Source organism: Mesoplodon bidens (genome assembly GCF_964165515.1).
Source record: "Mesoplodon bidens genome assembly, chromosome: 1".
NCBI lineage: Eukaryota > Metazoa > Chordata > Mammalia > Artiodactyla > Ziphiidae > Mesoplodon > Mesoplodon bidens.
In genome coordinates, this window is record NC_138176.1 from 109,514,079 (window position 1) to 109,528,273 (window position 14,195).

General features: G+C 43.8%; 1 protein-coding gene across 2 annotated transcripts in view; it reads left to right on the forward strand.

Moving 5' to 3' along the window:
* The first annotated feature begins 2,312 nt into the window (after positions 1-2,312).
* The window catches only part of COG2 (component of oligomeric golgi complex 2), a 41,582-nt gene continuing 29,699 nt past the window's right edge, over positions 2,313-14,195 (forward strand). For both annotated transcript variants that reach the window (XM_081225626.1, XM_081225627.1), the window contains exons 1-3: positions 2,313-2,505; positions 10,870-11,031; positions 12,159-12,224. In XM_081225626.1, coding sequence (XP_081081752.1) covers positions 2,434-2,505; positions 10,870-11,031; positions 12,159-12,224 — 300 coding nt within the window. In that variant the 5' untranslated portion in view covers positions 2,313-2,433. The remainder of the gene's footprint in view (positions 2,506-10,869; positions 11,032-12,158; positions 12,225-14,195) is intronic.

Below are 14,195 nucleotides of genomic sequence, written 5' to 3' on the forward strand. Positions count from 1 at the left end.
TCCGTCTCCTTGTCAGATTCCTCCTTTCAAGGTAGACAAGGACTGGGTGTTTAAATTTTAGCCACTGGCCCCCGTGGTCTAGCGCTTAGGATTCCTGGTTTCCACCCAGGCGACCAGGGTTCAATCCCCTGGTCAGGGAACTAGGGTCTCGCTTCAAGCCGCTGCTCGCTCACTGCTGCGTGCATCCGAAATCATGGCTTTTGGTGGGTAGGACCACAGCCACAGCCTATGGCTCTAAGTGGCAGCCTGCTCTATGGGGTCTTGGGTGTTACCTGCCCCCTCTGAGGAGAAGAGTGGGCAGCAGCAGGGACCCTTGTTCTCCTTTACCCCCTAATCCCTTCAGCATCCCCACGATTAGCACACCAGACTGTATAAATTTAGCTACATTTCTTTACTAAAGGCCTGGGAACAATTTCAGAAGGCAATTATAATGAAGGAAGGAAAGAGTTCAAGTTCTAGTTCATTTAGACTTCTAGAAAAGGCAGCGTTTCCCAGACATTTTTACTTGGTCTACCCAGCACGTTCCCCCCAACCCCCCATCTTGGTGCCTTGGTTAAGGGTGTGGGCTTTGCAGTCTGTGCTGCCTGGGTTTGCAGCTGTCACTCAGTAACCCTGTAGCATTGGGCTAAAAGTCACACCTCTCAGAGCCAGTATTAGAACTGGTGATTTTTATTAGGTGTGATGATGGCATTGGGGGCTTGTAAGGAAGTATCTTTTTTCTTCTTTTTCTTTGATGTGTAAACAGAGGTATTTGGGGAGCAGGAAATGATGTGGTGTTTGCAATTTGTCTTAAAATGCATTCCAGATGAAAAAACGGGAGTGGTAGTGCCGTGGTAGAAGACAGATGATTGTTGAAGCAAGGTGATGAATATGTGGAAGGGGGTGAGGTATCCTGTGCTCTCCAGACTTTTGTGCATGCTTTAAAATTTTCATAATAAAAGTAAACAAACCAAAAACAAATAATGAGCCTTTCTGGCTCCACATTTTAGAAAGAATAGCAGGATGTACTTTTCATGATTGCAATTTATTTTGATTTTCCAGATAGATCCCACCTCTCATCCTATCCATCAGCTTCTCTAGACATTAGCAGGGAACATTCCCTTTGACAAGACTTGCCAGGCCCAATGGTAGGGAGTATATTGTTTTGGATTCTATACCTACATTTTAAAAATGTGACCAGTTTCCTATCTGGAGTAACTTGAACGCAAGTGTCTTATCTTAAGGTGTTGTTTTCCTCTGTCCCACTCCTTTTTTTTTTTTTTTTTTCCCGGTAGGCTTGCCATTTCTTTTTTTCATTTTCATTTTAATACACCTTTATTGGAGTATAATTGCTTTACAATGTTGTGTTAGTTTCTGCTGTATAACGAAGTGAATCAGCTATATGTATACACACATCCCCATATCCCCTCCCTCTGGAGCCTCCCTCCCACCCTCCTTATCCCATCCCTCTAGGTGGTCACGAAGCACTGAGCTGATCTCCTTTTTAAGGACTGTTAGGGGTTAGCGTTATCTCCAAGGAGAAAATAGCCTTGGGAGGAGCAGCCTACACCCTGGTGTATAAAGGCCACGGGCTGCAGGAAGGAAAGACGTGGCAGGGTGAAGAGTGTTTACTGAGGTTCGTGGTTAGGGTTATCAGGGTCTCAAGGAGAAAAAAAGAGAAACGAATCATCATCATTTGATCATGGTATTCACAGCCAGAGGGAGGGACAATGGGAAAAAGAGAAACACAAAGAAACCGTCAAAATAAAACTGGGATGTACGAGGGCAGGAGGAGGGAGAAAGTCTGAGAAATGGGGCGGGGGGGATGTAATCGCACCGATACTGGCCACAAACACAAAAACTTGCCCATTCCTGGTTTACATTAAAAATGAATATGTATGCACATGTATGCACATGTATTTGTCGGCTGTGTCCCGACTAGGCAGGTGATGAGGCGCTCCTTTAAGAACCTTGAAGACCCAAAGTTGCACTCAGACTGCGCACCTGGATCTGAGCCCAACCCTGGACCTGAGAACCGAAGGCCCGACTGCGGCCGTGGCTGTTCCCTCCGCCCTGGAAGGGCGCTACAGGCCAATTTTTGCCAGTGGGTCGAGAGGGAACCCCGGAGTCCTCCAGTCCGTGCTCTTAGCGCTCAGCCCCGCCTGGACCGCCAGGTCGGAGGCGGCCCGAGCTGCAGGGCCGCCCTCCGCCGAACGGGGGCAGCAGCACCTGCAGCGTGGGGGCGGCGGCGGCCGTCCCGGCGCCCCTCTTGGCGGCGGCGGGCGGAGGCCGGCCCGCGGCGCGTTCGCTGATTGGCCGCGGGGCGGGCGCTGCCATGTTGGCGGAAGCGGCGCCTTCTATACCGTGGCTGCGGCCGCCGAGTCCGTGCGCGCAGCGTCCTGCTTCCTCGCTTCGTCCGGGTCTCGGCGCTGAGAGGTGGCGGCGGCCGGCGGGATGGAGAAAAGTAGGATGAACCTGCCTAAGGGGCCGGACACGCTCTGCTTCGACAAGGACGAGTTCATGAAGGTGCGCGCTGGGGCTCCGCTTCCCGAGCCGGCGGCGGGGGGCCTGCCCTCCTTTCGCTCCGGGGCCTTCTCGGGCCGCTCCTGTCCCGGACCGGCCCCCGGCGGGACTTCGCTGCTCTTCGCAGTGAGTCTCTTGGCCTCAGGTGTGGCCGGGGCAGCCTGGAGAAAGCACCACTGTGAAATCGTGCGTAGTGAGCGAAAAGGCCTTGAAGTTGTGTGCAAGTGGTTTTGAGCTAAGTGTAATAAGCCCCTGTTATTACCCGACCCCGTTAGCATGTAGTGCAGTAGGATTGCCAGCCCCCTGGCCAGACAGAGGCTTGTTGACCAGCGCCTTGCACCTAAAAGCTCAGTACGAATGCATTGACCAAATCTCTGAACCCACGTCCATACCCAGGAATCAGGTGGAGGGAAAAGGCACTAAATCGAAAGTTTTTCCTTAACGTTCACCTAAAGCTTCTGAATGAGATATTTAAAAGATGAGAATCTTCTGATTTTGTTGCGAAACAACAAAGCAAGCCATTCTCCTTTTCTAAAGTTGCCCCACTTCTCTTTATAAGGTGACCTCGAAGTTGGTCTGCAGGTCATTGTAGGACATAAACTTACATAAGCAGAATAGCAATATAAACCGAAAACATTTTATGGATAATAAAGGTTCATCAGGCACAGCTTTGAAAATATCCAAGATTTGAATCAGAGGAACTTTGCATACCTATTTGGTGTAACCCTCTCGGTCTGTACTTAACTACCAAGAAACATATTTATGTTTTATATCTAAGGATTGGGGGTTTTGATACCATTAAGTGGCTGTTTTCAGTGTTAAAAAGTTAAACGTTTTGGCTCAGTAGACGCTAAGGAAGTGAGTGTAAGTCCCTTACTGTTCTTTTTTGATGACTTTAAGTCATACTATGTTTTTTCTTATTTTAGGTTCATCAGTCTATCTCTTTTTGATATTTGTATTCAGATCACATCTTTGGTTTTTAAAATTATTTATATCTGGTTTTTTTAGGGCTGAGTAATATTCCATTGTATATATGTACCACACCTTTATCCATTCCTGTGTTGATGGACATTTAGGTTGCTTCCATGTCCTGGCTACTGTAAATAGTGCTGCAGTGAACATTGGGGTGCACATAACTTTTCAAAGTATGGTTTTCTTCAGATACGTGCCCAGGAGTGGGATTGCTGAATCATATAGTAGTTCTGTATTTAGCTTTTTAAGGTACCTCTATACTGTTCCTAAAAAAGAACGAAATAATGCCATTTGCAGCAACATGGATGGACCTTGAGATTATCATACTAAGTGAAGTAAGTCAGAGAAACACAAATATCATATGATATCACTTATATGTGGAATCTAATTTTAAAAAATGATACAAGTGAACTTACTTACAAAACAGAAACAGACTCACAGATCTCAGAAGCATACTTATGGTTACCAAAGGGGAAACGGGCCGGGGAAGTGATAAGATGGGAGTTTGGGATTGACATATACCCACTACTGTGTATAAAATAGGTAACTAATAAGGACAGAGCGTATAGCACAGGGAACTCTACTCAATATTCTGTAATAAACTATATGGGAAAAGAATCCAAAAAAGAGTGGATAGATGTATAACTGAATCACTTTGCTGTACACCTGAAACTAACACAACATTGTAAGTCAACTATACTCCAATAAAAATTTTTTTTAAATGTGGTAAAAAACAGTATTTACATCTGGATTCTCTCCAGTGTGGCCATATCATTTTTAGTATGCGGGGCTGTCTAGACCCTGGAATAATGTACTCTTGTTCTTGTACAGTGGTGTTTCTGCTAAACCACAGCAAGGAAGAGCGTAACTTGTCAGGGATGTCTGAAAGGGACTGCGGGGTGAACTTGCTGATCCAGGAACGCTTTGTTCCACCCCCTGGCTGAGAGCTGCCCTGGAGCGAGGGTAGAAAGAAAGACCATGATGAGAAGAGGCTCACTGGAAGAAGAAAAGGCACAAGCAGAGATCAGGGGCTTTGTTCTGACTTCTGATTTCAGGAGTCTCAAAATACAGAAAACTTAACTTGTCCAACTTTTGCCTTCTTCAAGGCTTCCTTCAGGCTCAGTACCAGCATTCTTTCGGACTTGCTAGCCCCACCATGTTTCTTGCTCTGAGATGGCAGAATGCCTTTGGCAAGAGCAGCTTCAGAAAGCAGAAACCTCAAAATATAAGTTCTAAAGTAGAACATGCAGTAAGGAGAGGGCAGACTGGGAAGGTGGCTGGAATGGCCATATTCTTTCATGGCTCCTAAGCCTCTGAATGTGCCCTACAATTTGTAGTGCTAATAAATGTGACCACTTCACATATAGAAGAAAAATACCTAGGACAGCTATCCTGTGTTAAATGTTGTTGATTTTCTAGGTGAGACCTGGAGATAAAGGTTATTTGCAATTTGTGTTTCCTTCAAAGAGACATTTTATAAGTTTTAGTTCCATGGCAGAAATGGTGGGTGGAGAGCTTGCTGTCGGGGTTATATTTCTATCTCTGTGTCTCATTCAGCACATTTTGTAATTTGTCCCTGTGGGCAAGTTAGGGAATGTCCGATTTGCATTAGGAGAGTTGAGATTACTTGAAATCCAGTCGTTGGGTTGGAAACTGTGTCATTAGTCTGCCAGACATGACGAGGGCCTGTTAGGACAGTGGTAGCAGTTGCTCACTTAATAAACAGTCATTCATTGATCACCTGCTTTGTGTCACCCAGCAATCTAGACGGGATAGTATGAGGGTACCTAAGATATGCTTTGGGCTGTTCAGTATGGTCACAGGAAGACCACTGTGTGTGCTCAGAAACGACCTAGTCCACAGAGGCTGGAAGGCTGGCCAGGAGTGCGGCCGGAAAGGTAGGAGGGCAGCTGGGAGGGTTGCAAGTTGGACTGGGCCTTGTGTGCTACACTGAGCAGCTTGTGCTTGATGAGCCGCCGTCACGTTTAAAGCAGATTACATGGGCATGTCTGTTGCATTGGAGCAGCATTAGAGGGCGCTGTGCCACTGGTTACTTCAGGTTAATATCGGGTTCTAGCTCAAGGGAAAATTATGTTGGGTTTGAACTGATGAGCTAATATTTTGATATGGGCCATTCTTGCACATGTGTTTCAGTCCTAACTCAGTGTCTTAGTGGTGTCTCAGACCTTTGGGAAAGTAATAAATTCTTAATAAATAGCAAACTACCTTTCTGAACACAGAAAAAAAAAGAGGCTACTAAAAAGTTATTTCAGTGGTCCTTGTGAGATCTAATGGGAAAGACAAGGGGACAGATTTGTGGAAGATGGAGGTGATCAAAAGACAGGAGTGGCAGATGGAAGAATCACTTGGAGCAGAGGTGGTGGTGACATCATACCGTTAGCTTTGTCACCTTGCAGAAATCTTGAGCGCACGTTGATAGCCAACTATCAGATGAAACAGGACCTAAGATCTTGGTAGCAGGGAGAGAAAGTGGCCTGCTAACAAAGATAAATTAGATCCCTTTACCTAGGGGTGCTGTTGGAATCGTAGCTTTCCCCTTCTAGCCCATAGTATGACTTCGCTTCCTGTTTTATAGAAAAAATAGTGCCCTCGAATGGGAACTCCTCCGTCACGGCTCGTTCTTGTATTTGTGCCCGTTCTCTTTCTCCTCCTCGCCTGTTTTGTAGGGGGGTTTTCCTTCCTTCTTTCCGCCCATGCTTGGAGCCCAGGCCCTCTTGCACTCTCCCCACTGGCTTTCAAACACACTCTTGCTTTGGTCTCTTCCCCTTGACCCTCCTGCCTCTAGTCTGTCCTGTCACGCTCATCCACATTGCAGCCAAATGCTCCAGTTGTTGTTACTTCCTTCTGCGCTTTTTGGCCATTTGTGTATCTTCTTTGGAGAAATGTCTGTTCAGATCCTTCGCTCATTTTTTAATTGGGTTATTTGTCTTTTTACTGTAGAGTTGTAAGAGTTTTTGTATATTCTGGATATTAGACCCTCATCACGTATATGATTTGCAGATATTTTCTCCCATTCCGTGGGTTGTCTTTTCACTTTTTTAATAGTGTCTTTTGACACATAAAAGTTTTTATTTTGATCACATTCAATTTGTCTATTATCTTGATGCTTTTTGTGTCATATCTAAGAAACGACTGCCTAATTGAAGGTCACACGGACTTTCACCTGTTTTCTTCTAAGAGTTTTATAGTTTTAGCTCTTCTGTTGAAGTCTTTTGATCTATCTTGAGTTAAGTTTTCGTTTATGGTGTGAGGTTGGTGTCCAAATTCATTCTCTCCCGTGTAGATATTCTTGTCTTAACATCAGTTGTTGAAGAGACTCTTCTTTCCCCATTGAATGGTCTTGGCACCCTTGTAAAAAATCAATTGACTATAAATGTATGGGTTTTAAGTTCTTTCTTTTTTAACTGTTTAGGAAATCTACAGTATAAAGTAAAACTATTTCTGATAAATGAAATGTGGCAGTTAACATACCACTGAGTTTGGGGTTGTTTGCCGTCATAGCAAAAGCTGCCTGATCCAATATTCACAGATGTTCTAAGTAATTTAGTCTTGTGCAATCCAATGCTTGTTTATCTAAGAACAAATATATACATGGCAAGTTGAGCACTAATATTACCTAATAACATTTGTTTGTGAGAGCTGAGTTATATGATTTAGAATGTCACCATGAAGTTCATACCTGAACTTCATCCATCTGAAGTTCATACCTTCAAAGATTATGTACCTGAGGCAAGCAGAGTGCTCCGCCCAGTCATACAGCTGGTTAATAGCAAGGCCAGGATGTCAGGCTGAGGCCTGCCCACACGTTCTTGCTGCGATTGCTGTGTAACTATGAATGTAAGGTGTTACCTGAGGTCGTCTCAAGCAGCAAAATGTCTAGGCTAATTCTGGCTCTAGGTAAAGAAGCAGATGGTTTTTCACTAGGTGGCGGTGAAATTACAGTTTGGTAAGAAATTCTCTCATCTGACACCATCAGAGCAGGTGTTTGGGTGATTAATTAAGAAAGTCAGTTTTTAAAAGTACTCAAGGGATGGTGCTTGAGTACTTAACGTTTTCTTTTCAATCATACTTGTGTACATTGATTCTCCATTGATGTGGCACCAAGCTCTTTTCTCTGAAAATTTGTCTGCTGATTCGATTTCTAGATTGTCCTTTAAGTCGGATGAGAACCCTAAGGCATCTGCAAAGAATCTGGTATAGAACCCTTCCAGATTTATATGACCCTCCTTCCCGCTGCGCTACCTGGTTCATGGTCCTGTGATACATAATTCAGTAAAATTGTCTTATCAACTTCTCAGTATCAGGTCTTCGCAGAGCATCATAGTTTTCATGAAAACAGTTATCTTCTTGCACTTATATTTTGTTGGTTTATATAATGTTCAATAAAATTTTGTAATTTTGCTGATAAGTACAAGTGACCTTAACAAGTTAAGGAATCATCACATCTGATTCTTGATGACTAAACAGCTCAGCTAGTAGCAGAGTCATAGGTGCAATAGACAGTAACCTGCTGGCTGTATGCGTGTCTGCCTACCAGGGGCATCAGAATGTTATAAAGGGAGATGGCATAGCGAACCTGTGAGACCAGTACTTGGAAACTGGTTTTGAAAGATTCTGAACATCTGTTCAGTGGAATACTCAACATCCATATAAAATGTCAGTACAAATTTATATGTATTATGAAAAGACGTTGAAGTTATATTTTTATATGGGGAAAAGGAGCTTAGCAAAGGTTTATTAAGATTGTGTGTGTGTGTGTGTGTGTGTGTGTGTGAGTGTGTGTGTGAACACAGGAAAAGGTCTGGGGTTTTGTTGAAGATGGTGACGTAGGAGGATCCTGAACTCACCTCCTCGCATGGACACACGAAATCGACAGCTACTTATGGAACAGTTTCCTCTGAGAAAAACCCCCAAAACTAGCTGAGCAACTCCTGCACATCTGGCAAACAAGAAAAAACCCACATCAAAGTGGGTAGGAGAGGCTGAGACACAGTCTCACCATACACCCCTCCCCCAGTGTGGTGACCCACAGTCAGGGGGGATCTCCCATCCCAGGCTGCTCCCCAAGGAGTGAAGGGTGTGGACCCCACCCCTGGCACCCCTACTTTCAAGACTTGCACCTGGGAGATGAGCCCCCAAAACATCTAGCTTTGAAAGTCGATGGAGCTGGCATCTAGAAGACCCGTGAGGCTACAGTGACCTGAGAAACAGTTCTTGAAGGGGCAGCATGAACTTACCCTCCCCAGGGCCTGACACAGACACAGCAACTGAAAAGGGCCCAGACTTTCTGTGAAAGAGGCTTGTTCATCTTAAAGCATCGGCCTGAGGGGCAGGCTTCTAATTTAACCCCCATCTGGGGGCTTGGAGGCCGGCGGTGGCGGGGCCATCTTTGCTCTCTCTCTGCCTTGCTTGGGCTCAACAGTATCTCCTGGAAAGGAACTTGCATACTTGGTCTGGTGCCCTGATTTTTGCAGCTGCTGCCTGGGGACACCTCTAGGCCACCTGGCTCTGGTAGCCAGTGAGATTTACGCTTGTAGGTTCCCAGTGTTCATTGCAGTATTATTTGCAAGTCAAGACGTGGTAGCAGCCTAAGTGTCCATGGATGGATGAATGGATAAAGAAACTGTGATACACACACCACACACTGGGATGTCATTCAGCCACGAAAAAGAAAGAACTCTTGCCCTCTGTGTTAGCAACCTGGATGGACCTTGAGGGCATTAGTGCTCAGTGACATAAGTTAGAGAAAAGGTGATCATGATCTCACTTGTGTGTGGGATCTAAAAAGCAAAGCAAGAGAAAATGGACCCACAGGTACTGTTCAGGTGGGTGGTTACCAGAGGCAGCCGGTGGGGAGTGGGCAGAATGGGCAAAGGGGGTCAGATGGTACAGACTTGCAGTTAATTAGGTAAGTAAGCCTGGGCACGTGGTGTGCAGCATGGTGACTGTAGTTAATAATGCCGTGTTGTGTATTTGAAAGTTGAAGGGAGTGAATCTTTGTTTTTTTCAGTCTGTTTAGAAAAGTCATTAAATGATAACAGCTACAGTAAAGCAGCAACAGCAAATCCTAGGCAGTGGAGAGTTGGTACAATTATTATCGTCCAAAGTCCATAATTTACATTAAGATTCATTCCTGGTGTTGTACATTCTATGAGTTTTGACAAATGGATAATGACATGTATCTACAATCACAGTATTATATATAAGAGCCCTGAAACCCCTCTGTGCTCTGCCTGTCCATCCTTTTCTCCCTCTAACCCCAGGCAGCCACTCATCTTTTTACTGCATCCATAGTTTTGCCTTTTCCAGAATGCCATATAGTTGGAATCATATAGGCTATACCCTTTCCAGATTAGCTTTTTTCACTTTGTAATCTTAAAAGTTCTCATAGCAAGAAAAGGAAATGTGAAACCATGTGTGATGGATTTTAACTAGACTTACTGCGGTGATCATTTTATAATAGATACAAATGTGGAATCATTATGTTGTGCACCTAAAAGTCATATACTGTTATATGTCAATTGTATCTCAATTTAAAAAATAATTTATATTTTAAAGAGAAAGTCAAAAAAATTCTGGAAGGATGTGAATCACGATGTTAAATAGTGAGAAAAACATTAATAGTGCCTATCTGTAGAGCATCAAGACTGAGTGATTTTTTTTTTTTTTTTACTCTCTGTCTTGTGTCATTATAGTCCACCCTCGTTATCCTCGGGTTCCACATCTGTGAATTCGACCAACCATGCATCAGAAATATTTGGAAAAAAAAATTCCAGAAAGTTTCAAAACGCAAAACTTGAATTTGCTGAATTGGCAACTATATACATAGTATTAACATTGTATTTACAATTATCTGCATAACATTTACATATTATTAGGTATTATGTAATCTAGAGATGATTTAAAGTATATGCAAATACTACACCATTTTATATTAGGGACTTGGGCATCACCAGATTTTGGTGTCCTAGGGGGTCCTGGAACCAGGACCCCATGGATGCTGCAGGATGGCTGTATTTCTTTGTTGGTTGAAAGTTTCACAGTGAACACTTGTTACTTTTAAAACTAAGGGAAAAGGAGCAATTTCTGTTTTGTGAGGAGCCTATTTAATGTGTGTAGTTAAAAAAAATTAAATCCCTTGTAGAATTTAGGCAACAGGAGAGAATGCTCTTGGTCAGGGGCCACCCTCTTGGCACCTTGATAGCGCACAAGCAGCTTTATGTCATGTGTACTTAAAAGGACTTTTTCCCAATGGCAGTGTAGCCTTTCAAATGAGTAGGATGGCGTTTATCTCTTATTCTTTTCTCTCCTTTTATTTCTATGTGTAAAATGTGATATCGTTGCAGTAATTCTTTTTTCTGCTTCTATTTTCAGGAAGACTTCGATGTCGATCACTTTGTGTCCGACTGTCGGAAGCGGGTCCAGCTGGAATCACTGAGAGATGACCTGGAGCTCTACTATAAGCTACTTAAAACGGCCATGGTCGAGCTCATCAACAAGGACTACGCAGACTTCGTCAACCTGTCAACAAACCTGGTAAACTTTAAATCCAGAGTCCCTACCAGTCAGTGTATTTACACACATACTACACACTTTCTTTCTCACTCATGTTTATTCTTAAAAGTGCTGAGTGTTTTTAGAAACCTTTTAGTTGATTTTTCCCCCAGAAACTTGGAGAGATTACTAATCTTATTAATAAAAGAACTAAACTTTCTTGATACACATGTTTTGTTTTGAGTTTAGTTTGACTATTTTTTGAATAACTTATTAAGAAGTAGTGAAAAGTAAAGGATAACAATCTCAAGAGTGGTTGTTTTTGTTAGTTGCTAAGTGATTACCATGAAATCTCATTGGTTTAGACTAATTTGCTAGAGCAGATGCCAACTATTCTTAAGGAAATGCTTAATTGACTTTCAGGTACTGTGCTAGCCAGACATAGGTTGAGGAAACATTGGCCAATATTAATCTTTAGGTGGCCTGGTTTTATAAAAATGTAGGAATGGTTTGTGAGAAGCACATCAGTTACTTGGAGAAGCTGTTTAGAAATGCTTGAGTTTTAATACTTGGAAAAGTCTTCTTGTTCATACCTTATTTTGTGGTTAAATCTGTTTATCCAAAGAAATATAGAAAGTCACCACCTCCATGGGAATTTCAGGAAGGATTAAGAATAACAAGCCATGTTTGCTTTTAGGAAGTACACCAGTAAGATAGATGTTCCAGTAGGATTAGAAACCCTGAAAATTTTGTTTCCATTCTATTTAATTTGGATTTTTCTCAAAGGCTGTAATAATGCTTAGGAGAGATGTAGCTCATCAGACTTTCGCATCAGCTGGCTGAACAGCATAAGGGCAGAGATAGCTATTTTTCCTGTTAAAGCTTTTTTAATTCATTTAAAGTTTCATCCAGAGGCAAGTTGTACACGAGGACTTTTTGATTTATTATGACTTTCCCTATTTGCATAGTTTCATGTATATCAACAGATTTTTTCACATTCTGTGAGCAATATTTGTGGTAAGATAACATTTCTGTTATTTATCTAGTTATTAGCAATATGTGATTGTACGGAAAGAATAACCTAAGTCTAGTACTGCTTTGCTCGTTAAACAGAAGCTTCACTGTCACTCCTGACTGACGTGCTTGTGCCTGCATGATTTTGCCTTTAGGTGGGCATGGACAGAGCCCTCAGCCAGCTTTCTGTGCCTTTGGGACAGTTACGGGAAGAGGTTCTGGTAAGTCCCCAGGTGCCGGTAAACAGTCTATATATATAAAGCACGTTACGCTCGTTTGCCTTCTCCAAGAACTCCTTTAATGTGTTAGGTTGTTGTGGTGGTTGTTTAATGGTCCGTGATTATAGTACTCACCTTCAAAACTGGTGAAAATGATTCTCTACTTTTTGCATGTGATGTTACAGCCTAAACACGTGTTTGGTTTGAAGACGACAGATCGTCAAAGAGTAGACACCTTTAAATGTCAGGGAGGAAAAGAGGGGTATTTCAAAATTTAACTTGTTAATACGACCTCCCCCATCTGTAAGTGGTCTCCAACTTAGAACTGGCTGACTTATGGTTTAAAATTTGTAATTTTACAAGTGTTTTCCCAGACAGTGTTTTACATGTGGTTAGGTTCCTGGACCAGTCTACAAAAGCTGTTTAACCCCTGTATGTAACTGAAGGATAATATAAATATCACGTGACGCCTAGTTTCTGGGAGAAAGTCTCTCCCGTGGGAATGGGACTGTCTGCCTGTAAGCCCTGAGGACAGGGACCCCATCTGGATGAACAGTGGGGGGGGGGGGAGTTTTGGCATCACCTCTGACAGGGGACCGTGTGGCCTGCCCTCCCCTCACCCGCTCGTCTGCGCTGGGCACCCCGACCTCCATCGTCCCTTAGTTGTGATGCACTGCACCATCGCTTCCTGTGTGTGTCACCACTGGACCACGCCAGACCAAGTGGCCTCATGCACCTTGCCCCCGAGACAGCGCCTGGCACGTGCGAGGCTCTCAGTAGGTAACGTAGGTAAAGAGGCCCTGCCTGGATAGAACTGAAGGAAATGCAGGATAATGGGAGTGTCAGAGCTGAGAAGGCCCGAGGAGAGGGGTAGGCGGGAAAGACTTCATAAAAGAGATAGGTCTTGATCTGTGCCTTGAACTAGCAGATGTGTTTGAAAGTGTATGTCTTTGAATTTTACAAAAACTCATTACAGTGCTTTTCCTTAGAATGGAAGGAAAGGGGTTTTGTGGTCCCCTCTGGGTTGCACAGCAGCTTCTGCATGGCTCTCCTGCCTCCTTCTTGGTGCTCCCCCTCACCTCCCAGTCCTGTGGCTGACGTCTCCTGAGCCTCAGCCTGTGTTAACCTCCCACTCTTCCCCCTGTGCTCTCTCCGCTCTGCTGACCTGTGCCTTGAACTTCCTGGGCTGCTCTCAACGCCTCCGGGCTCTAGTCCTGCCCTGCCACCTGCCAGTACCACGTCCCCTCCCTTATTCTGCAGCTGTCTTTATAGCCACCTTTCACCTCACCAGCCACAGACCTCACCTGCCTTTTTGACCTCAACTCATGACGCTATTCTGAGATTCTACGATCATTGAGGAATAAGACTGTTTCTGTCTAATTCATCATTGTAGCCTCACTGGCTACCACAGTAGCTGACATTTAATAGACATTTCATAATGTTTATTGAATGAATGAATTCACCTTTCTATAAAATTTTTGTGATTTATCTAGTTTATTCTGATTGTTTCCATTACCTTCATTTTGGCCTCAATTCTTCATACCTGGCTTAATTTATTAGCTTCTGGACATGTTTCTCCACCTATGACCTCTGCCTTTTCCTGACCATTCTGTTCCTTACTTCTTGATTCCTACCATCCCCCAAACAGCATTTCATCAGGAAATATCAGTGCTTCGGGATTCTCTAGTTCCCTAAAGTGTGTAGAATCTAAAGTCCTCCTAAATCAACCCCTCCCTGTTTATTTCTACTTCTCTGCAAAATGAAGCCTGCAGTGCGCCCGGGTGCATGCCTCACCCACCCTGAGTGTGCGCCGTCAGTTGTATCTTCCCACCTTTGTCTTCTGATAACCTCCTCTCCACCATCGTCAGCTTCCACAGGTTCTCAGGGTCAGGCTCAAGTCCCATCCCCTGTGCCAGACTCTCCTATCCTTTGATTCAGATGATTTCTTGAACGACATTGCTTGTACATGTATTA